We start from the raw sequence: 24,762 nt of genomic DNA on the forward strand, positions 1-24,762 counted from the left end.
CTTTGGCGGAAGGTCAAAGCTGACCACTGTGCATTTGAGGAGCACGCACCCAGGAAGGATCATGAATGTGCCTATTACAGCAGGTGGAGCCTCCATGGCAAGAAAGGAGAATAGGATAGTAGAGGGTTGAGCTGGGAATACACCCTTGGCTAGGCCACAGGTCGAGGGGAGGGGAGCCAGCAAGGCACACTGGAAAACAGTTGAGAGAAGGCCAGGAGAAATGGAACATCAGGCAGTTGTGGGCCTTAGGGAGTGACTTCTGAGATGAGTGTTGGATCCGAAAGGGAGCTAAATCAGAGATGAAGAAAGGTCTGGGGATAAAGAGGAGCCACCTGCTGACCTTGGGGGAGCATCCTCTATGGAAAGTGAAGAGAAAGCCCAACTCTCAGAGACTCAGAAGGGATGGGTGAGAAGATAGATAGAGACTGTAGACATAAGCACCTATTCAAGGTGATGGCAAGGTAGAGAAAAGCTACTCCCAAGGTGGTAGCTGAAGGGGAGAGGAAAATGAAGAAGGGGTTATTCATCTCTTCTACACAGAGTTTAATAAGGAGCATGTGGGGGATTGCACCAACGCTGGGTTTCTCAACCCTGGCACCATGGACACTTGAACTGGGTTGAACTGAGTTATTCTCTATTCTGGGGGCTGTCCTGCATGTCACAGTGTGTTTAACACCATCCCTGGCCTCTGCCTACTGGATGTCAGGGGCATCCTTCACCTCTCATTGTGTCAACCAGAAATGTCTCTACTGGCAATGACAATGCTCCGGGGGGCATGGGGAAGGAATAAAATTGCTCCCAGTTGAGAATCACTGCACTAAACAGTATAAATATAAATGGAGAAGAAGAACTAAATCTCTGGTCAAGAGAGAAGGACATCTTCCTATCCTCAGGTGAATTATATCATTCCAGAAAAAGTCAAGGGAAATAGAACTATTGCAGTAAATTCTCAACTCAGAGTCATGAGAGAAAAACCATATAACTACAAAATTGGAGCCATAAAGTTGACTGTCAGCTAACTGTGGTGGAATTTCAGAATGCCATTTCTTAAGAACAGTTAGTCTTTTCTATCATAGCTCACTAGTATTTTTTGTCTTGCGACTTATGGGGAAAACCTGATTTGGAGGCTTGTGCAGTCAGTTGGAAAACATCTTCCTCCTTAACAGGAAGCACAAGCTGTTAAATCAACGAGCAAAATCTTGTGTAGTAAAAATTACAACTGTCCAAGTAAGGAGGACATATTTGCCATGGGAGAAATGATTTTGCTTTTTACCAAACCAAGGTGCAGCAGACAAGCTCTGCCCCTTGAGAAACTATTGCCCAATCTGTTTTCACACAGATGGTTTAAATTGGAGGTTTTAAGTGACCTCAGTAATAAAAGAAGAGATTGAGTTCTGGGAATGAAGTTTAATTCAACATCAATAACTCATTTGGGCTTAGCAAACCCTAGAAAAAATTATGTTCAGTCTCTAGAAGAACTCAATTCATTTCAACAAGTCTTCATAAGTGTGCTCTAGATAAATATCTGATGGCAGTAGGAAGCAGTTATTTCTCCTATGATCTGAATAATTTATGTTACATATCCCCAGATATTTAATGGGCTTCCAGCTACAGAGAGAAACTACTCAGTTCCCTGAAACACATTTTATAAACTGGTTGCTTTGGAAGTTTCACCAGCAAGGAACATTGCTTAAAGTAGATGCATGTTTACCAAGACGATTTTATAACCCAAGTGTCTGTTTGGTAATAATCGAGGTAATCTTTCAGGCTAAAATAAACATAACTTTCCTCTTCTGTACTCTCTTCTCCCTCTTCCTTCCATAAATATTCACTGAGCATTTGTTATGTGCCTGGCCCTGTGTTCTATGCTGAAAAACTTCTGGTGTTCAAGTTCCCCTGTATCTGATTTGGAAGGGAACTGGGGATTGTTATCTAAGGAGCATTTTGTTCTCCTGACGGGCTTCTAGGAGATCTCATCAGACTTCTCAGCTTTTATGCTCAGACTTCTCCCAGCTGAGCATCAAAACTGCATGCTGTGATAATCAGCTTACCTGGGAGAGGGTTGCTAATGGAATATTGCCTGTGTCAGGCAAAAATAGGTTCAGTTCCGGTTTCTGCAATCATTAGCTGTGCGGCCTTGGTAGAATCATTTAACTTCTCTGGGCCTCAGTTTTCCTCACCTGTTAAATGGGACAATAATGCCCTACCTTTTGTGTGTGTGTGGGATGGAGTGTTGCTCTGTCGCCCAGGCTGGAGTGCACTGGCACCGTCTTGGCTCACTGCAACCTTTGCCTCCCAGGCTTAAGCCACTCTCCTGCCTCAGCCTCCCAAGTAGCTGGGACTACAGTTGTGTACCCACCATGCCCGGTTAATTTTTTGTGTTTTTAGTACAGACAGGGTTTCACCATGTTGGCCAGGTTGGTCTCGTACTCCTGAGCTCAGGTGAGCCACCTGCCTTGGCCTCTCAAAGTGCTGGAATTACAGGCACAAGCCACTGCACCCAGCCAACTCCCTATCTCATTGGGTTTCAGTTAAGATTGAATGAATGGATACAAGCAATGCATTCAGCCTGCATCCCTGGGTCTTGGGTCTTAGTCTCCTTCATGATAGTGAAGAGATACCTGTCATTCTGCTTGACATGACAGCCATCTAGGAGGAAGATACTAGTATTGTCTTATGGCTAAGTGTGGTACTTTCCCACTTATGTACAGCTTTAACAACGACCAATTTGTCTGACCTTTTAAGTGTCTTTGAGATTCTCTGTATGTATAGTGAAGAGGGACAGTTCATTTTCTTTCACTTTTGAGTTTCCTGCTAACAGCATGAAAGCAGAAGGAAATTTCTCTCTTCTTCTGACACATCATGACAGCTTTGGTGTTTGCACAAAAATACACAGACTTAGGATTTTTTGCTTTTCATTTCCACAGAGACCTAAGCTATTCTTGATTCTTACCAGTGAAGGGAACTGGGGCTATTAGTTTTAATGGACCCCTTAACTACTATGACACTGGTAGGGATGGTCTCTGAATGACTCCTAATTTCCTCTCTGGCCCATTTGACAGGATCCCTCTAATCTTCCCAGATTGTCTGTGCCTACCTCACACCCTGGCTTGGATTCAGTGGTCGGTAGAAAATGAGAGCACCTCAGGGAGTGTGCTCAGGGAATGAATGAGAGCCCATTTACAGTTTAATATTACCTTTCTTGACAAATGCCTGCTTCTTCTAAAAACAACAATCAGTTCTTACATGTAATGCAACCGTTTAGCCACATTGTTGACTTAAGCAAAAAATTGGAATGGATCATTTCATTATAAAGTACAAATGAGGCAAAACAGAGCCAGGCACAAAAGCCCTGCCTCACTAGGTGCTGATATACTTCTATGCACTTGTTTCTCCATGGGTAGGTATGTTGTTACTGCAAACAGAACATGCAGAGGTAATTACAAATAAAGGCTAAATTTCAAAAGGCTATTACCCAGATAATTGCCTCTTTTTGGATTTAAGAAAAAGACATTAATCCTTGGGTTACCCTATATATTTTGTAAACTGAATATCTTTTGTTGCCAGACTAAAGATTTGGCTAAACAATCAATAGAAAGTATTTTGTTTATAACTAGAGAAGCAAAGATTTAAGCCCATTTCGGGCCAGTTACAAAAGGTCAAAGTGACATTCATTTCTTATAAAAGTAACTAGTATTAGCATGAATATTTATCAGGTATGTTATTTGCCCCAAATCAATTGTAATGAACTTTCATTTCAGAATACATTCATTGCACTTCAAAATATTTCTAGGATGCCCTTGTAAAGAATCTAATTAAGTGCTGTAATCACAAATAGCACATACAGTACTGAGAGAATTTCCCTTCATGGATATGATGACATATCATATTTCAATGTCCTAAAACCCTTATCTCTGTTCTATTTGAGGCAGCAATGGTAGCAATATGCAAAACATGGTTCAACCACAACTATATTATTATTACTGTTAGCATTTTTATTCCTTACTATGCCCATGAAGTCGATTAAGTATTTTGCATACTAAATATAGTCTTCCCAACAGCCTCATGCAACGGGCGTGATCACCATTTCATGCATAAGGTAACAGAAGTGTAGAACACTTAGCTATAATATTAATTAATGAGCAGTTTCGTTTGACAGTCATGCTCTTTCAACTCTACCCTGAAAACAGTCATGTGTTAACAACAGTGGCTGGGTTTGAAGTCAGTAAGTCATTCAAGGATAACTAAGAAGTCAAGTTTCATTGCTGGGGCAGCTGAAGGTGGAGGAACGGGGCTCCTGGGAAGGGATTTGCTAAAGGGCTGGGAGCAGCGATGAGTGAATAGGATAGATACAAATGTAGGGATGCAGGGATGCTCAGGAAAGGGTGGGGGCTGGTGGAGGGGCAGGTGAGCCAAGGACGACAGGAGGCAGCACCAGAGGCTGCCGTGCGGAGCTCTGGACAGACAGATACACCCAGAGTGCCTAGGTCTGAGCCCTACTCTATGGCTGCTTGTTTTCCCTAGGGCATGCCTCAGTTTCTCCAACTTTCAAATGGGCAAAGAGTTTTACTACTTACCTCCTAAGCTTGTTGTAAGGGCTCAGGAGCCATTCAGTAAAGGTTCAACAAGGTCAGCGAAATAAATCAGAGGGTTTGCATTGGAAGTGGAAGGATTGTAAAACAGAGTGAAGGAAGCTACACACTGTCTGGGAGATGGAGTGGGCACAGGTGCAATCACTCCTTGAACAAACACGGGTGATCACTTAAAGGCCCTGCTGGGGACTTTGAAGGCCACTGCATAAGACACGGCACCTGCTGTAGTCTGGATGGTGACTAAGAAACATATACTTCCAGGAAAGTTGAAAATAACAGGTAGCAAACAGTGAAGAAAGGAAATACGATCTGGACCCAGACAGCCAGGTGAGGCAAAGCTCCCCAGGTCAGGGCACAGGAAAGCCTTCTGTGAAAGTTGGAGCCTTGGCATTGTGATGAGTGAGATTCTGAACGGCTCCTTGATCAGGCAGGGCGTCTTCTGTGAGCGTCAGAATCACCTGGGTGAACTAGTGGAAATAGGGGTCCCCAACCCACCCCAGAGACACAGTAGGCTTGGGGCTGTCCCTGGAAACCACTCTAACAACCACCACAGGTGGTGCTGCTACAGGACATGGGTGCACCATACCTGAAGAGGATGTGGATAGAACCCAGGTTGGTCTGCACGAAAGCACATGCGTGTTTGAGGGCTGGTGTAGAGACTGTAGGGAGAAGTAGAGGATGGGTCAGGGCAGTGGGCTGGGGCAGAGGATTGGTGCTCTGTTTCCAAAGTGGGGAGGACAAGAAGAAAATGGCAGTAGTGTTAGAAAGCAGAGTGTCTATAGGAAGCTGGAAGTGATCCAAGTCTGCCCAATGGTCAAGACAGTGGATAGAGGTTTTGGTGGAGATCAAACGTGCAGAGGGGATGGATAAAGTCTTAGGAGAGGTCCCTGACAAAGAGGGGCTGGGGAAAGAATATTACAATGTCCCACAGAGAGGGACCACAGGCTGGGGCCAGACAATGGAAGGGCTTAAAAGCCAAGGGAGGATTACTGGGCAAAGGCAACGGCCACCCACAGACAGGACGTCACCCAGGACGAATTCTCAGAGAATGTGATTGGACGGGAATTTTGGAATCTGGAAGTGTTTTTTTTTTTGGTCATCGAGAGTAGAATTCCTGATGGCACTGGTGAGGCAGGATTGTGGAGGTGTAGAGAGAAAGTAGAAGGTGAAAGGTAAAGGCAGAGGATACAAACTCTTAGTCTATAAAGTGTGGCTGCAGAAAGGAAAAGACCTGGATACTTTTCTTGAAGATCCAGGAGACTGGATCTGATGGAGGCAGAGTTCGGGTCAGGAAGAACAGGCAGACACGCACCCTGGGCTGTAGAGTAACGGGCTGTAGAGTGACACTGAATGTGGAACAGGTCTTCACCTGGTAATGCCTCGAAAGATCTCCCACTCCGAGGCCCTGCCAAAGGATTGGTAGTTGGCCGTCCAAGAGCAAAGGGCTGGAGTGGATGAGTGGATGTGATCAGGTGAAGTGCTCCTGACGGCCCTCACTAGATGAGCTGGAGAAGCCTCCAAGTCATAGCTGGATAAGGGTGAGGTAAGTGAGCCACTCACCTCAGGGGTGAAACTTCAGAAGGTGCAAAAAGCTAAAAAAATCATGAGAAATAATATCCTAGTGCAACATTTTTAAAAACCAAAATCAATGCAGAAAAATTCAAGATGAACTAAAACCATGACATTTTAAATAAAGATACTGCTGTGGACAGGATTGTGTCCTCCCTAAAGTTTATATGTTGAAGTGCTGACCTCCCAGGTGACTGTACTGAAGAGAGGGATTTGTAAGGAGGTAATTATGGTCAACTAAGATGATAAGGGTGGGGCTCCGATCCAACAGAACTCATGCCTTCTTTAAAGTGGAGAGAAACTCTCTCTCTCTCTGTCTGTCTCTCTCCCCTCCATGGGAGGCCTAAGAGAAGTGAGAAAGCTACTGTTTTTAAGACAGAAGAGGGGCCCTTAGCAGACACCTAATTTCCCAGCCTTTAGAACTGTGAGAAATAAATTTCTGTCGGTTAAGCCACCCAGCCTGTGGTATTCTGCCTGGCAGGCCAAGTAGACTAAGACAGATAGGTCCTGACAGTGTTGTGCTGAGCATTTTAGAGCCTGAGGCAATAAGAAAAATGCCTGTCTCTATACATGTTTTAATGTTATATTTTTTAAATGGTCAGTGTTTTCCAGAACATTAAAGGCATTGGAGAAGCATATATTTGTTTCCATGAAAGCCAGGAAAGCAAAATTGTAATTAGTTCTGGTTTGGATTATAAATATAATATTTAAAAGTAAAAGAATGTTGTACATTTTAGTATCTTGATTTTACTTTTTTTTTTTCAATTTTTTAACACTTTAATGTTCTGGAAGAAACCCTAATCATTAAAAATCTACAGCACCATGCAGAGGGCACAGCAGTTTTCCTTTGGTCACTGGCTCTGTAATGGCTTGAGAAGGTGTTGCTCAGAATCCAAAGGCTAGGTTCTTCTGGGGTCTGTTTTATTGTTTGTTTCTTTTATTTTCTTTATTACTGAAGTAATGCATACTCATTAAAAAATAATAATCTGAGGGCAACCACTTGAAGAGGAGAACCAGTGGAATACATATCACTCCAATTAACTGGAAGAACGCGAGGTTTCCCTCTTGGGTCAGACGTCTATCCACACTCTACTCTTTGCCCATGAATGCATGAATGTTAAGTGGGAAACTAGGACCCTCTCCTGATATTCCTGGAAGAGGGAGCTCTGTTATGGTGCCTGCTGCCTCTCTCCCCGCTCTCACTCTTCCCATGGGAGGTGGGTATGGGAGAGGGACTCATACACCGTGCTCAGCCCTTCTCTTTGGGAACCTGCCCGTCCACAGAAAGTGTGTTCTGTTTTTCTGTGGTCTGCCCAGCAGAGGGCAGGCTCCACAGCAAAGGCCACTGTCCTGAGGGGAAACGAGGTCTTTTTAACGGGCCCCTACTGATATTCCAACAAGTTACACAAGCATGTCTATGTACATGCTCTCTCTCTCTCTTTCGCTGTCTCCCTCTCTCTCTCTCACACACACACAAACACAAGAAAATCTTGAAAACCTTAGTTGATTGAGGATATTCAGTTTTGCCTAAATGACCTTTTCAATGAAATTTCCATGTGGCCAACTTGTTTTTTGACCACATTATTTTATTTTAATTCATTTTTTAGATGGGGTGTCACTCTGTCACACAGGCTGGAGTGCAGTGGTGCGATCTCAGTTCACTGCAACCTCCACCTCCCGGGCTCAATCATCCTCCCATCTCAGTCTCCCGAGTAACAGGGACCACAGGGGCATGCTACCACATCTGGCTAAGTTTTTTGTATTTTTGGTAAAGATGGAGTTTCACTATGTTGTTCAGGTTGGTCTCGAACTCCTGAGCTGAAGAGATCCACCCGCCTCAGCCTCCCAAAGCGCTGGGATTACAGACATGAGCCACCACACACGGCCTTGACTACATTCTTTTACATCAAAAGACCTGGAAACATCCTTACTGAGTCTCTTTTAAATAACTAGCTTTCATCTTCTACTTCATTGTATATTTATCTGTATTAACAAGCAGATACTGATTGGTTTTTCTTCTCCTGTTGGGCAGCAGAAGGAGTTCTGTGAACAGATCCTCTGGCGCTAAGTCTGGAATTTTCATCTTCTCTCATAGAACCTTGACCCTGAGCTTTAGGTTGTACATAATACACAGTTCTTGGGGCATTTCATGGCTGTTTTGGTCCCGGGGTGGGGCTGAGGCTCACCTGTGCCATTAAGTGTTCAACACATCTTACCTGGGCGTGCTCCTGGCTGGGCACAGCGCTCAGACCTGTTGCTGCCATGTATGTGCTGCCAATGGTCTTAATCTTTTCAACTCCACTGAATTTTGGCTTGGAAAGAAGCTGTGAAGCAATGACAACCATCCAGTTACTCAGCTGGATGCTGACCTGAAGCTGAGGACTTTATAGAGACATTCTCAAATGCTGGTTCACAGTGATGCCATGACTTGTTTCAACCCCTGTGTATGCACCCTGGGGCCCTGAGCTTTTCCAGGAATGAAAACTTCATGTATTTCAAACAGCGCATGTCCTTGGAGGAAAGTACAGCATAATGATTTACTTCCAAGGAACATGAATTACCGTTCAAACTTTGCTGGTGAAGGAACCAAGATGAATTATGATGCAAATGACAATGGGCTTGAAATAAATTTCCTGACTATGCATTTGAAAGGCATAAATTTAAAATTATGATTCGGTGAGTGAGCTCTTTCTTGCATGGTCAGAATGATTTATGATCAATTATTAGTGCTGAGGATTGGCTTTTGCCCTCTGAGTGCTTGAGGTGGATGGAATAAGATCTAGAATGGTTGTTATCAGCCCTAGCCCTAATATATATATTAGGAAGAGAAACCAGCTCTCTCTCTCTCTTTCTCCCCTCCATGGGAGGCCTAAGAGAAGTGAGAAGGCTGCTGTTTGCAAGACAGAAGAGGAGCCATATGATATATATATATAAATATATATATAAAGATATATACATATATATAAAATATATATATATAAAATATATATATATAATATATATATATATATATATATATATATATATATATATTTGAGACAGAGTCTTGCTCTGTCACCCCAGCTGGAGTGCAGTAGTGTGATCATAGCTCAGTGCAGCCTCCATCTTCCAGGCTCAAGTGAACCTCCTGCTTCAGACTCCCGAGTAGCCGAGATCACAGGCATACATTACCATGTGCAGCTAATTAAAACTTTTTTTTTTGCAGAGACAGGGTCTCCCTATGCAGCCCAGGCTGATCTCAAACTCCTGGGCTCAAGCGATCTTCCCACCTTGGCCTCCTAAAGTGCTGGGATGACAGGTACCAGCCATCACAGCTGGCCCGAGCCCTACTATTTCTTGTCTTGGAATTAGTTATCAGCATCCCACTTGACTCTTCCTTAATCTGCTGATTTAGGCTTTCAGCTGGGATGGAGGAAAGGTAGGGATAAGAATGGAAGCTGTAGGAAGGAAGAGGAATGGACTTGCGCGTGAAGGACGCCCTGGAAGGTCTATACCTGCTTGGGAGGGCAGGGTTCAAACGGTGCTGAACAGAGACCAAGAGCGTTTTCTTGCCCCTTCCTTGGAACTCCGGATTTCAGGGAGATTCCTCCAGGATTACATATCAAATAATTTAAGACAGATGAGCAAATCCCTGTATCACCTATCCGCATATCCACTGTCATTCACCCGTTAGTACTGGGGAATGTTCATTTCACTGAGGAGCAGCTGAGACCCCCAGCCGCTGTTTGTCACGACGCACCCAGGACCACAGTGGTAATTGCTGGCGGCCATGACGGCACCATGAATCTCTAGCATCGACCTCACAGTGATGATGGTGGTGAGAGAAAATGCACAGGGCCCACAAGACATTTAGGAGGTTTGCCTGAAACCACCGTGTTATGTAATCTCATCGCTGTATTTCAGAATTCCATGAATCATCATTAACATATGCTCCTGGACAGATGTCAATTTTCTTCTATTTTGCAAGATAGTGATAAGAATAGTGTGGCTGCAATATCCTTAAACCAGAGGGGCGTTTGTTCTTACTGGGAAATAGAACACATTATTCTCTATGTAGAAAGTTGAAAAATGACACCTATTTCGAATTCTAAAACAGACACTCTGTCCCTTCTAAAGTATGTTGTATTATCCCCCCATACAGATTGTATTTTCAACAATAAAATGTCGTCCATGCAGAGTGCAAGTTGATATCTGACAAAGGCATTGAAGTAGGAACAGACATAGCAATAATCTATTACAACTCATTATCTTTTTATGTGGAAAGGGATGGGCAAGTATTTTACCTGGAATTCAAGCCTTAGCAGAGAATCCACTAGCACACTGGATACACATTTGATTTAACAGATTTTGGTAGCTGTTCCTAGCAGTCATACCAACTTCAAAAATACAACATATTTGTCTACCTCAGGTTAGTCAGAGACCTAAATAAAGCAAAAGCCTTTAATGCCACCTGCCAGAAATTATGCCAAGGGAAAAGTTTTTTGGGATAGGCCGCTATCCCGAAGTAACTTCAAGCGCACAGGTGTGAGACTGGGGGTACTCCTGCCCTTCAAGGGCAACTCTCAGTACCTACATCATCAAAGTCAGCGATGATCTCGTTCAGGAGCCGAAGGCATTCCAAGCCCTCCTTGTTCACGTCGGATTCTGTATAAAATTCTTTGAAATCCGGAATGGAGGCAAACATGACGCAGACACAGTCATAGGACTGGTGGTATAGATCCTGCTTGGGAGAAAAGCAAGAGCTGATCACTAGGAGACTGACCTTTAAACCCTCCACAGGCAAGTGGCTTGTTTCTGCCAGGATTCACATAGACATCGCCCAAATGCCCACTCCACCTGCCCCACCCCAGCCATGGCCCAATCCACGGGCTGCCGCTGCTTGCAGGGGAAAGCTTCTAAGGAGCTGGATTCAGGCCACTAGCAGTTAAGAAGAGGTGCCTTGCCAGTTAAACCTCTCTGTCATATTGACCTGAGACAATGACAAGAGACCACAGAGTTCTGGCTTGGTAAAAAATGTCCTTTAAACAACTGAAGGGAAACAAAATAAATTCCCAAACTCTCAGATTGTCCTGAAGTAACTTGTTATGGCTATAGTATTTGGATGGGAGTCTTGATGAATTTTCCTCTTCAGTGTCTCCTGCAAACAGCATATGGAATTCATCAAGTTAATTCTTATTACACCAGAAAGAACCAATAGAGCTCCTCAGTCTACTTATTCATGTTATATTAGACACTGACTATATTTATTCAGGATATTCTTTTCTTTTTAAATAGGAAGAGGCTCATAGTTCTTTATCCATAGACATGAGTTAAATTGCAATGTCTTGTAAACACAATTTCAAGGTGTTTCCATGATTTTCCCAACACAGTGACACCTTCAAATTCAATGAAGGTTCCAGAAAGGAAGAGTTGTCAGGTGGTCTTGGGGGCTAGTCCTAGGAGGATGTGCCCTTCCACTGGCAAGGGCTCCTCAGACCCCTGAGATGGCCCTGACACAGGCAGACCGGCCGGGGCCACTGTGGACGCAGTGCAGCATGGGAAATGCTTTCTTCTCCAGGAAAGGTGAGGAGAGTTCTGTTAAACAAGATGGCCGACCTCTGAGGGGAGGGAAAAATGCTAGTAGTTGGTACTTCCTGTGTGTCTGGCAGGGCGAGGGAATCCATTCTACATGAACATTATCAGTAAGCCCTGCTCTTTGGGGCACCCAGATGAACTTCTTTGCAGAAAGCAAGCACTTAAATAATATCATAACTCCAAGGTTTGGTGGCACCTCAGAGGAACTGCTCTTCCCAGTGAGGTCCCGTCACAAACCCATCAGAGCCAGGGCAACCCAACTGAAGGCCACAACAGTTTTGAGAAAAAGATGGACTCATGGTTCTCAGGACCAGCCACTCTATAATCCCTACTACTGCCTCAAAATCTGTACAAAGTACGTGAACAATGAAATCAAGGTTTTCTTTTCTATTTTGTGCTCGATATGATTGTGCTGGTTTCTTGTGCAGAATTGTATTTTTTCTCTCTCTGCAAAGTTGCCTTTGTGAACACTCATATCCTTGGTAGGCAGCCTATGACAGCCAAGGCACGGTGCTGGCAATGCTGACTGCAGTCACGGGGTCAGAGAACAGGGATACATGAGTTTAAAATGTCAGTGTTATAAAAGTGGTATAAACTCCACTGACATCCCTGTGCTTGAGGAAATGGGTGCATCTAGCAAGGGGAGGACATATATCCTTCCCTTTCTCCCTCCTTTCTTCCTTTCCTCTCCTCTCCTCTCCTTTCCTTTCTTTTTGAGACAAAGTCTCACTCTATTGCCCATGCTGGAGTGGGATGGCATGATCTTGGCTCACTGCAACCTCCACCTCCCAAGTTCAAGAAATTCTCCTCCCTCAGCCTACTGAGTAGCTGGTATTATAGGTGCACACCACCATGCCCAGCTAATTTTTTTATTTTAGTAGAGATAGGGTTTTACCATGTTGGCCAGGCTGGTCTCAAACTCCTGACCTTGTGATCCACCCACCTCGGCCTCCCAAAGTGCTGGGATTACAGGCGTGAGCCACCACAGCTGGCTGAGGACATATTTTCTATATCCTGCATTTCCCCACTCCCTGCTGACACTGACCAGAGTGCTCTTTGGGGAATGATAATGATGACAAGATTAAGCACGATAATAGCCAGCACTTACTGAACACTCACCACATGGTAGGACGGGCACTTCTCTGAACACTTTATGTGCATGAACTCACCACAATTACAACCCTATGTAGTACCCTACAACTCTAGGCTGGTACCAGAGTTTTCCATCTACAAATAAAGAAACTGAGGCACACAGTGGTTACGTTACTTGCCCAAGGCTGGAGTTATCAAGTCTGACAGTAGAATCCACCCTTGTAAATGCTACACTTCATACTTTATCAAGTCTCCGGGATGATCATGGGCTTCACTGCTTGGTTTGAGGGTAGCACGGGGCCTCCGACACTTGCGGGTCCTGTTACTTTACCTTTGTCTTTTCCTCTGGAGTCTTTAAGGGTGTCTGGGAGTTGGAGATAATGATATGCAAGACTAAACTGATGGGCAGTTTGGATCTGACATGTCATTTCATTACACAGCACCAAAGTGGGGATGTATGGGAGAATCTCTAATGGGACTTCCAAGAGGGCAGGTGCCTGTGCCTCCCCACTGATCAACGGACCCTCATCCCCTAGGCTGGGCTCCAAGCACAGGCACTGTTTTGGAAAGTTCCCTGGGTTATTCTGCTGTGTAGCCTTGATTAAGAATGACAGACTACATGAGGAAATGGAGCTCAGGGGAGCTGGGGCTGCCACCAAGGCTCCCAGCTGGCTGAGGGGAAGGGCCAGGACCAATCCCTGCATTCTCTGCAGGCCGTGAATGCTGCTGGGGAGCTTGGACTACAAATGGATCACCCACCTTCTTTGGCAGAGTGGTCACTTGGAAGCTCTGAGGGAATTCCCAGGGTGAGCTCAGGTCACTGGTCACACCTGGTCCTCAGATTCAGGGCTTCCATAAGACTATAACTACTGGGAAACCAGGGAAACTTCTAGACTTCTCAAATTCTCTGGAGCCTGAGAAACTTGCAGGGCCAAGAACCATGCCCTGAACTCATGAGAGATTCCCTCCTGTGGTTGCACTGGGCATGGGGCCAAAGAGGATTGCATGCTGACTGGTAGATGACTTGAGTTTGTCTTATACTTCCAGAGGACCTGGGGGTTGGAGTAGGGCAGGTGAGCAGCCTTTGAAGATAATTTGGAATTCAAGGTCTAGAATGGGTGACCCATGTCAGCATGTAGCTACCCAAAAGTATTACTGAGCTTTAGAATTGAAAGTGAGTTTAGATGTCTCCTCAACATTCATTCACATGTAACCATTCTGTTGAACAAGCTCAAGGAATGAAAAAATAATCACAAAGCAACTGCATTTCTGTGGTCACTACCCCTTTCAGTTTTGGAGTGTGGCTAGATCTTCCCCTGTCTTGAACAAACACCTGGGACTACCCCCTGGCCCTCCATGTCACTGTGTGCAATGCAAGGTCCTCTCTTCGATCATTAGAGGCCCCAGTCCAAGAAACAGTCAAAACTCTTGCCCTTGTTGTACCTGTGGTTTGTGCCCTTCCCCAGCGTGGGCCTTTTGTGGGTGAAGAAGGGGGATCAGTTGGCTTCTACTCTCTCTCCACCACTTCTTCTACCTCACTCTTCCTAACTTGCTAGATGGGTTTTCCAAACCATCCAGAATGGAGAACAGGGGAAGACAGAAGAGGCTATGAGGCAGGACAGCTTCCTATTAGCTGCATCCCACTCCCTGAATACTCAAACCTGGCTTTCCTCCTGTGGATGTTTTCATGGGTTTTTGGAAGACTCCCTGTCATTTCGCCCATCCCTGGACATCCCCCGACCCTTGAGTCTTACATGATGGAGGCCATGCACATCACTCCTGCTTCTCGCTACCCTCTCAGGTCTGGGCTTTTGGGCTATTTCTTCAAGTTTCTCTGCCAAGGTCCCTTCTCTCTCCCTCCTGTCCCCCCAGGCAGCTCTGTAACATTGGATCTAAAACAACCCTACACCAATTCTCTTTTTCTTGTTTGGTCCTTTAGCAACACTCAGCTTTGCTGTGCAAACAACTGACAGTCCAGCCATGTACCAAGCCACAGCTCCCCTACCCTGTGTGCCCAGATGCCCCATCAGCACCTGTGCTGAGCATTTCCAAGTGTCAGAACCTGCCTGCCATCTGTGTACCCCAGATGGAGATGCTTCCCAGAACCACTCAGAGACTGAAGTCATGGGGTGAGTCCAGGCTGAGCAGTGCTGGCCTGTTCACCAGGCTGGAGGTGAGGGGGGATCCCCACCTTCCCCTTTAGGACGGCCTCATCCCCACTACATTCTGTCCAAACCCTCTTTCAATCTTTAGTCTTCTGGCCAATTCATAAGCTCCCTGCAGGCCAAGGAAGGCTTCTGTAAGCTCTGCACTCTGCTTGACGCCTCCTTTGGAATAAGAGAGCAAGTGTCTCTTCGTGTCACAGGCTGAAATTCTCTTTGACACCCTGTTACACACACACGTGCCCTATCAAAGGGCCTGCTGTGTGCCAGGCTTCATATCAGGTGTTAGGGACACAGAGAAAAACAACACAAGCCCTGCCCTTAGGGAGCTTAAAGTCTAGGTGGAGAGACAGAGAAAATCAAGGAAACATAATAAAGCACAATGGGTGCTGTGGGCCCAGGTGTGGAGGTGTCTGGGGCTGTTCATCGAGGTGGGCTCGGGGGATGGAGTGTTCTAGAAAACATTCAAAGCTGCCACTGGCACTCAGGTCTTCCACCTTCCAGACCAGACTGGTGCTTTGTCTCACTGACTCGGGCTGCACGGAGGCTTTGGATCGTCCACGTTTTCCGAGTTGACCTATGGGGGAACCGTTAAGCACCTGGTGTCCCCAGCTGTCAGTTAATGCCTGATATACTCAGGGGAGTCAAATGACTGGAAAGTACAGAAGCGTCTATTGCAACCCCAGGGGCATGCTAGCCTGACCCTCCTGCAGAGGACACTTGGGCATTAGAGCTTTAAGCTTAGTGCTGTTGAAGGATCTGTCCGGTCGTCACTGGGAGGGCTTTCAACAGCAGAAAGGGAGGTGCTGTTTGCACATGAGGGGCATTTCCCAAATTTCTGTGGTGGCCCCCGTGGCTCATGTGGCTTGTTTTGATCAGGCATTGGCTCTCTCTGAATGAAGTTGTCTGGCTCACAATCCTCTACCACCCGGAGACTTGACTCAGGGTCAATTTGGTGACAAAATGCAGTCTTCTCCCCCAAGTGATGAGAGCTGGCTTTGATGCCCATTGAAGGGGCTTTTCAGAAATGTTCCTGCCACACACAGAGGTGGGGAGAACGGGCTTGCAAAACAGAGAAGGCTCCCATCTGGGTGCACAGAACTCTCCTGATGAGCCTGAGGGTTGTGTGGGCTGAATCTGGCCATGAGAGTTAACAGCTGATGGAGAAGCTTCGGGAAGTTCTAAGTAACACAAGTGCCCAGGAGAAGGAAGAGGCACTGCAAAGCCAGCGCAGACACAAGCAGCCAGGTCTGTGCCCGTGTGCCCGAGCACAGGCCTATGAGCACTTCTTCACTGAAATAAAACCTTTTCAGAATTGATTGTTATGGCAATTACATCATTCTTGACTCCCTATTTCTGAAGGGAAATTAATTTCCTTTGTTCACTGATGCAGTGGGTAGGAGGGTAAAAATGACATGATCTGTGTTAATGCAGGTCTTGGCATCAGCTGTGCCATTTTCCAAGGATTGTTCCAGAAGCCATGGAGTGGAGGCTATCCAAAGACTCCCTGCCCTGGACTCAAAAAGTCATCAGCAACCACAGGTTGTGCCACAGAGAGGAATGGAACTGCCTGCCTGGTCTCTCCCAGAGCCCTGGCCTGTGGGTTTTGGTCCCAGGAGGCCGTTCATCCTCAGGGCAGTGATTCTGCCGGGAAGCAGCCTCCATCCTGTTTATGCATGAAGTGTTTCACTAGTTAAGTCAGAAAGGATGCAGGCGTAAGCTGATCCCACACAGGGAAATAAACATGACTTCAAGTCCTCTTCTTTTTTTTCGGCTTATAGGTAGACCTTGTTGTATTGTGTCTTGCTTTATTGCAGTGCACAGATATTGTGTCTTTCACAAAGTGAATGCTCCCTCGACCAAGTCTACTGGCACCATTTTTCTAATAGCATGTGCTCCTTTTGTGTGTCCATGTCAGCATTTTTTGCAACAAAGTATTTTAAAGTTAAGGTATGCACTTTTTTTTTTACACCTAATGCTATTGAATACTTAATACATACAGTATAGTGTAAACATAACCTTCATATGTGCTGGGAAAGCAAAAATTTGTGACTCGCTTGATAGTGATATTCACTTGATTGCAGAGGTCTGGAACCGAACCGGCAAATTGGTGAAGTATAGCTATAATTTACTTTTGCCAAAGTCTTGTTTTCCTGTATTATTTCCAGAAGACTCACAGAGCAGTATCATCGAGAGTTTAGTGGAAATGGATTAGTGTGGTGGATGCTGGGGTAACCTCCACAAAGGGGCTGAGGGCCTGCCCCCATCCACCCGACGCCCCAGCAGCCTCCCCTGGAGCCTCTGCATTCAGAGGCACTGAGCACTCAGCATCAGGGCTTGGCCTACCCTGCTGAGAGGGGGCTGAGAAGACAGACACTGCCCACAGTGCTTTTTATGCAATGCCAGGAACAGGAGTGAAGTGATTACATTGGGTTTTGTTTTCCACTTTATTCAGGCTCTAAAAACGTTGGGCAAGAGCCCTTGCTGAAAGCTTTTAATCAATTCCCAGGGGCAGTGATTCTCAAGTTTTGCATGAATCTGGGATATTTGCTTAAAAGATAGCTGACAGTATTTACTACATGCCGTGCACAGCTCTAAGAGCTTCATCTAAATTATTGCTTCAAAAATTGGTAGTGGTCTCTGAGAGGATTCTGAGGCCCCACAGCCAAGAGGTGCCAGGGCTGGACCAGATGCTTTGCTCTCAGTCACGCTGCAGGGCCTAGGAGGTCAAGGAAGGCTTGTGTGGGGATCAGGAATAGCCTGTTTAGCAGGTGCTGCAGGTAGTCCTTCACTTTGAGAAGCACTGTTCTTGTCTGCAGGGACTTCCTTGGTCCCAGCATCAGCCACCTCTGCCATGCAGGTTCAGTAAGGGGTAGGGCTTCTGCTCGGGGAAACCTTAGCGAGGGAAAGAGCTCAGGCAGGATGTCACTGTTTGGTCCTGACACCGTAGAGGGGACAGAAACCTTGGTGACAGCTATACTCTTAAACAGCATGGGCACCGTTATCATTCATCTGTGCAAGGCCATGCAATGTTAGCCCCACCTAGCCTGGGATTGCAAAGTTAATATTACATCATTAGGTCAAGGAGATAGATTCTTCTGTCCAGTGAGGAGGCTATTTAGGGCAGCAGGGTCCAACGGCCATAGGAGACATTCCACAGAAGGGAGGGGCACGACTTTGCTATGCTTTATGCACACAGGTGGCTCTTATAACACCCTCACTATGTGTTTTCAGAAACAAACAAAACATAAACAAAACTCTCCCTTTCTGAGACTCACTGTGGGAACTCTGAGAACCCTTGGCAGGGGGTCGGTGCCTCTCTTTGTAGCTCAGGCCCTTTGTGTGGGCTCTGTTTTGCATGCAGTGCTGTTCCCATGGGGACTGAAGCCTCCAGAATCTCCCCACACTCACTGTTTCGGCAACTGGCTAGCAAACCTCCCCCGGAGGAGTACAGGGTCCTTGAGGAGACGGCGTGGGGCTGCTCTGATTGTGGTAGGGTTTGGGGGCTCCTTTTCATAGTTTAGTCCCCACCTCTTACAGTGGCTGCTCGAGTAGCCATCGCCCCCACTGCTTACCCTATTAGACAGAAATTGGCAGTAAAATTTGAAATGTTATAGCCAAAGGAAGATCTGCATTGTGTGATTAAATACAGAGAACCCTGCAGCCCGCCAGACGAGCAGAATGACACGATCATCTCATTTCCCAGCACCATAGTGGGAATGATGATGCCCTGATTTAAGGTTCAGTGTCCACTCTTCTCCCTTCCAGAGAATGTCAGGTCAGCAGCGAAAGTGCAAGCCTGCCATGCAGGAGTCACTGGCCTCGAGCATAATCCAAACACCCTTGGCATGCCTGTTATGGAACGCGGAGCCATCTGTGCTGGTCCGAGTCTGAAGAGCTCTGAGACCGAGCTCTTTCATCTTCCTACAGGGCTGTATGCTGCCCTCAGTCAGATGTAGATTTGAGGACCCTGTGCTTCCTGAATGAAGGAAGGAACTATCTTCAGGAGCTGCAACTGGGAGCTTGGTGAACAGGCACTGATCATGTGCAGGGGCATTTATTTCAACGCATAAGACAGGTCCCTGTGTACACACAGGGCTACAGTGGCTGTGATGACACCCCCAAGGAGTTCACCTTCTTTATTTGACAAATACAGAAACAAAGCCCAGAGCTGGCTTCATCTAAATGTTCCCATTCCTGCTTTGTTCCTGAAAACTTTCCAAGCTGCCCTTGCAGTGAGGCAGTGCCAAAACCAGGGCTCACCCCAGGTGCTGAATCCCTACTCCGGGCTCCTATCAGGCCGTGCTGCCTGCCCCACTACTCAGCCTTACACCATGGAGCTCTCAGGGTAGTGAATGCTGTAGGAGACACTGTGTGTCCTTTTTTGTTGTTGCTGTTCAGATGGAGTCTCGTACTGTTGCCCGGGCTGGAGTGCAAAGGCACGATCTCAGCTCACTGCAATGTCTGCCTCCTGGGTTCACGTGATTCTCCTGCCTCAGCCTCCCTACTAGCTGGGATTACAGGCACATACCACCATACCCGGCTAATTTGTTTTTGTATTTTTAGTAGATATGGTGTTTCACTATGTTGGCTAGTCTCGAACTCCTGACCTCATGATCTGCCCACCTTGGCCTCCCAACGTGCTGAGATTACAGGCATGAGCCACCGCGCCTGGCTGATGCTGTGTGTCTTTAACCCAACAGCAGCACTCCGTAGGAGACTTGGAGGAAAATGTCACGTTACCCTCAGGAGCACCAGAGGGCTGTGCAGTGGCATGAAGGTCCCTGGTACACAGCAGGGCCACAGGGGAAGTGGAGGAGTCACTGTGAGCTGCCGACACCCGCACTTTGCTGCTGTCTTCCCTCTCACATGCATCCCACCTGTGTGGACGTGGGCCCCGTGCACGCCTCTGTGAAATGCCCGTCTCACCTGGGGGACTGCAGTGCGAAGGCACCATGCAGACGTCCCTCAGCCTCCCTTCTGCAACTAGAAGGCAAGGCACCATGCTTCCTCTTTTATGGATGAGGACGGCGAGGTTCGGACAGGGAAGTAACTAGCTCACGTTCACAGGAACAGACAATGTTGGAAGTAAGATTTGAGGCCGCACTGTGTAGCCCTAGGTTTTATTCTTCTTTCCCATCTTGCCTTTCCTTATTATTTCCAAGGCGGGAAACTGTATTCTGATGCTTGCTTAGAATAAGCCAAGCAAACAGGAAAGAGCAGAGAGAACCTGCTGCTTCTGGAGGTCTAGCCCAGGAAGGCTGTCAGGACCACAAGAGAGGGCTCTGCAGGGCTGTGAGGCTGAACCCTGGGGCCAGGGTACCTTCTGTGCTCCCCACTGACCTTCACAGAGCTTCTCGAGCTCCAGAGCTTTCCTCTGAGCCCATGTCCAGGAAGGGACCCTCCTATTAGCTCCCAGATTCTTTTTAAAATTTTTATATTTATTTATTTATTTTGAGACGGAGTTTCACTCTTGTCGCTGAGGCTGGAGTGCAATGGTGTGAACTCGGCTTGCTGCAACCTCTGCCTCCAGGTTCAAGCAATTCTCCTGCCTCAGCCTCCAGAGTAGCTGGGATTACAGGCACCCGCCACCACGGCCAGCTAATTTTTTAAAAATTATTTATTTATTTAATTTTTAGTTTTAGTAGATACGGGGTTTCTCCATGTTGGCCAGGCTGGTCTTGAACTCCAGACCTCAGGTGATCCACCCGCCTTGGCCTCCCAAAGTATGGGATTACAGGCGTGAGCCACCACGCCTGGCCTCAGCTCCCTTGTTCATCTCCCTTTGCTCTCTTTCTGCCTGCAGCAGTGGGCTCTTAGGTCTTGAATTAGGCACTTTCCTGGTGCCAATGGAAAAGTAGCCCCTTGGAGCCTGAAATGTTCTCTCCCCATTCCTCTCTCCCCCTGGCCCCCTTCTCTCAGCTAGTTTCTAGCACTTTCTTTCCAGATTCAGAAGCCACTTCCTCATGGTGGCAGCCTTTCTGGATTACCATATTTACACCCCAGTGTCCTTGGAGATAACAGGATCCTATCCCCAGGAGGCACCCAGGGAGGATGAGGCCACCTCTAATCCCACTCATCTCTGTGTCCTGGGCCACCACCAGCCTGGCTATAGGGCAGGGGAAACATGGGGACCTTGTTGAATTTAAAAACGGGATGGAGACTCTTGTTCATGGAAACAGAGGGCCCCTTAATGGACACTGTGATTTTATTACCTGTGATCAATAGGAAAATCGGGTGCTGAAGAACCCACCAAATGTAGTCAACACCAGGAGAAGAAACAGGAAAGCCCGCAGGCCATGAGACTTGCTGTGTAGCCCTGGAAGGCCCACTGTGCCCTGAACGTTTCCAGGAAGATGAGAGTGGTGATGTCTAGCAGCTCATCTGCCACCTGGCGCCTTATTCTTAACGCCAACTTCAAATCTGCTACAGAAAAATACTGTTCCAAGGCTCCTCACTGCAGGTTCCTTTGTGTTCTCGTATCATCCGGGTTGAGCTTATCCGTTAAGGAGTGCATCCATCTACAAGTGACCCCCGCCTCTTTCACATACACACTCCCAAGCCTCAGTGAAAATGTCCTAAGAACAGGGGTTACACCTCTGAAAAAAAAATCTCAGAACCCCAAACTCACTAAAAATTAAGCTTGGGAACTGAGCCATGCAAGAAACTGCCTGCTTTTTGTTCCCACGTGGATGGCGGCAACGTAGAAGGGCCACGGAGCACCCTAGGTGGCCTCCCTCACAACTGCTCAGGAAAAAATTCCTTGTGGGCCCTGAAATCTTTCAGAATAGACACTCCCCCCAAAAAACTAACCAGAAATCAGAGTTCTGTTGACTCTTATCCTGGCAATGCACATTAATAGCGGATCTTCACAGGTACTGGACAAAGACCAGACCAGAAATCATCCCTCGGCCCAAGCAGAGGAAGGCATAATGGGCTTTTCCTGACTCCTCTCTTTTCACATGTAAAATGCGGTTTCAAGGAGCACTAATCAAGTCTCACAAGAATGTAACCACCTCCCGTCTACCCCACTTCTCTTTTTATTCCTTTTCCTCCTTCCCCTACTGTGCACTCTTTCTCCTTTCAGTATTGAAGTCCTCAAAACTCTCTTTGGGAAAAGCACAGGCCACGAATCCTTGTGTAACTTGTGTTTCTTTTTCCTGGGTACCATCCTCATCCTTGGAAAATAAACCTCTAACTTGATTGAGACCCGTCTCAGACACTTCTTGGTTTACACATCTCAGACATCTGAGAAACGCCACAGAACCAAGCACAGGGCTTTGTGTATTGAAGACGTTCAGATACATGTTTCTTACGTTAAGTCCAAATGTAGACACATCTGCTTTCTCTTGCACTTCAGCAATATTAAAGACATCTCACAACATCTCTCTTCAAAAGCCATTTCAACATTTAACTGACATTGTAGTCTTTTCAACTCTAGCTAATCCATTCGGATAAACCCTCCATGAAATTCCTATTTCCATCCATTCGAATGGATGGACTCAAGTCTTTGGTCTGCTCTTGTGTAGGTAACTGCTAAATGCTATCACACTCACTGTGTATCTGATATCTTTGAAATTCTAAGAGCCTTGGAAGGCTCTCAGGGAAGCTGAGTGCGGGGAAACAGTGGGCATGTGGGAGGTATGGTTTAACGTTGCCTCTTGGTTTGAGCCTCCATTGCGTGCTGGTAAGGCAGGCCTCCTCCCACACTGGGGAGAGAGCAGTAGCTACTTTGGAGGCATATTTGGGTCCCTAGTGCCTCATAATGGACATTCAGAACTTTACATGATTGCGGAAAAAAATCTTCTCGAATAATGAATCCACCTCCAAACTCAGACTTTTAGAGGTCATTCTAACCCACTATTCTCAACTGATATCTCTACCACCAATCAGTATCTTCTTGAAAACTGAACAATTCAAGCCAATCTTGGCCATTTTGAACGCTCAGATGTGCGAAGTGCTGCAGCCCTTATGTCACTGAAGAAGCTTTCAGCCCTCACCCAGGTCATCACGTCACCCAGCCCCACCCCCCAGCCCCCAGCCCCGCCTGGTCTGACCTCATTCTTCAGGCTCCTGGCCAGGAAGTGCTCAGCGACGTGTGCGGGAAGCACGTTCTCCAGCAGCACACGGTTCAGGTTCTCCATGGTCTCTATCTCCTCCCGCTCTTTTTTGAACTTGTTCTTCCATAAGAAGTCTAACCTACAGTAATATTCATTCTGTTACAAGAGGACACAGAGGTAAAGAACCAATAGGCATCTTGTCCTGCCAGAGAGTGGAGGTTTTAAAGAGAAAACAAAAAGAACAAAATGAAACCGAAAAAAGAACCCCCAAACAGAACTACCACCCTCCCTACAAAGCCCTCTGCGTCCCTGAAATGTCCTTCAGTCAACCTCGGACACGGATTTGCAAAAAACAAGAACCGGCCTCAGAAACAGGGAAATCAGCTATATGGAGGCTTCAATTCAAAGTGCCATTAAAGCTTCCTGCAACGTTATGTTACTAAAAGATGGCTCAAATTATTTTTTGAAAAGAGGCATTGTAGAATATAAATGATGAATAAATGAAAAATGAAGAATACCTCAGTAGAGAGAGTGCATTTTTTGATGATTTGAATAAAAACTGTATTGTTCGTTTATGGCAGTTTGCCTTTAGCATTTGTAAATTAGTTTTTCCCTAACACAAATTGTATAACTATGTAATCATTGCAAAATATGGATTTTTTTCCACTTGGGATTGTGTTGTTCTGACAGAATGCCTTTCATTACATTTAGAGAAAAGTTCATTTTGATATTAAGATAGTGCCTGCTAGTAAAAACCTGTGTTCATGCTTTATAATGTATTAAAATATAACATATTTTAAAAGTAGTTATTATTAACATTGTAGGAATGGAGAGGCCCAATTACTGACCAAGGGACTTTTGGGTCTTGGCAACATTTTGTGCCTCCTATGATGTAAATAATTTAATATAATGAAATAGACTTGAATGGATCCTCCTGTAATAGAAAGGCTTAGTGGAGAGTGTGCATTTCACACAGATAGTCACCTATTGACAAATAAATGCAAAGAAGAGCTAACTGCAAGTTTTTGGTTTGCTTTGTTGAGTTGATTAATTCTACCAATGACGAGTACAAAGTAAAACAAAACACACACACACATGCACGCAGATGGCCTCTCATGCACAAATGAGAATTTAAAAAGTTTAAAATCCACATTTTGAAATTTGAAAGAAAAATGATTATTCATTAGTTAGGTTTGATTCAAATTATCTGTCATACATTAGGAAAACTCCTCCTCCTCTGGTGTGGTGCTTACGTTTATCTCATGTAATAAGGCATTTTCAAAAACTGCAAAAAATATATTTTAAAAGTTTGTTTATATTTAGCCAGGATGGTGGCTCATGCCTGTAATCCCAGCACTTTGGGAGGCCAAGGTGGGTGGGTCACTTGAGGTCAGGAGTTTGAGACCAGCCTGGCAAAATCGGGTCTCTACTAAAAATACAAAAATTAGCCAGGCCTGGTTGTATATGCCTGTAATCCCAGTTACTTGGGAGGCTGAGACAGGAGAATCACTTGAACCCAGGAGGTGGAGATTGCAGTGAGCTGAGATTGAGCCACTGCACTCCAGTCTGGGAAACAGAACTAGACTCTGTCTCAAAAAACAAAAACAAAACCCCAAAAATAAAAGTTTGTTTATATTTAAAGTTTCACATTCATGCCAGATTTTCCACACCATGGACTGATAGAAATTATGCTGTACAGTGACTAGAAAAGTC

General features: G+C 45.9%; 1 protein-coding gene across 1 annotated transcript in view; it reads right to left on the bottom strand.

Annotated features, from left to right (window-relative positions):
* Positions 1-24,762, bottom strand: part of LOC105489474 (adenylate cyclase 2) — a 425,178-nt gene that overhangs the window by 13,214 nt on the left and 387,202 nt on the right. The window contains exons 20-22 of the mRNA XM_011754299.3: positions 23,047-23,205; positions 10,735-10,881; positions 8,378-8,485 (exon numbers count right to left, since the gene is read on the bottom strand). Of these exons, the coding sequence (XP_011752601.2) occupies positions 8,378-8,485; positions 10,735-10,881; positions 23,047-23,205 (414 nt within the window). The remainder of the gene's footprint in view (positions 1-8,377; positions 8,486-10,734; positions 10,882-23,046; positions 23,206-24,762) is intronic.

The sequence above is a fragment of the Macaca nemestrina genome, chromosome 6, assembly GCF_043159975.1.
Source record: "Macaca nemestrina isolate mMacNem1 chromosome 6, mMacNem.hap1, whole genome shotgun sequence".
Taxonomy (NCBI): Eukaryota; Metazoa; Chordata; class Mammalia; order Primates; family Cercopithecidae; genus Macaca; species Macaca nemestrina.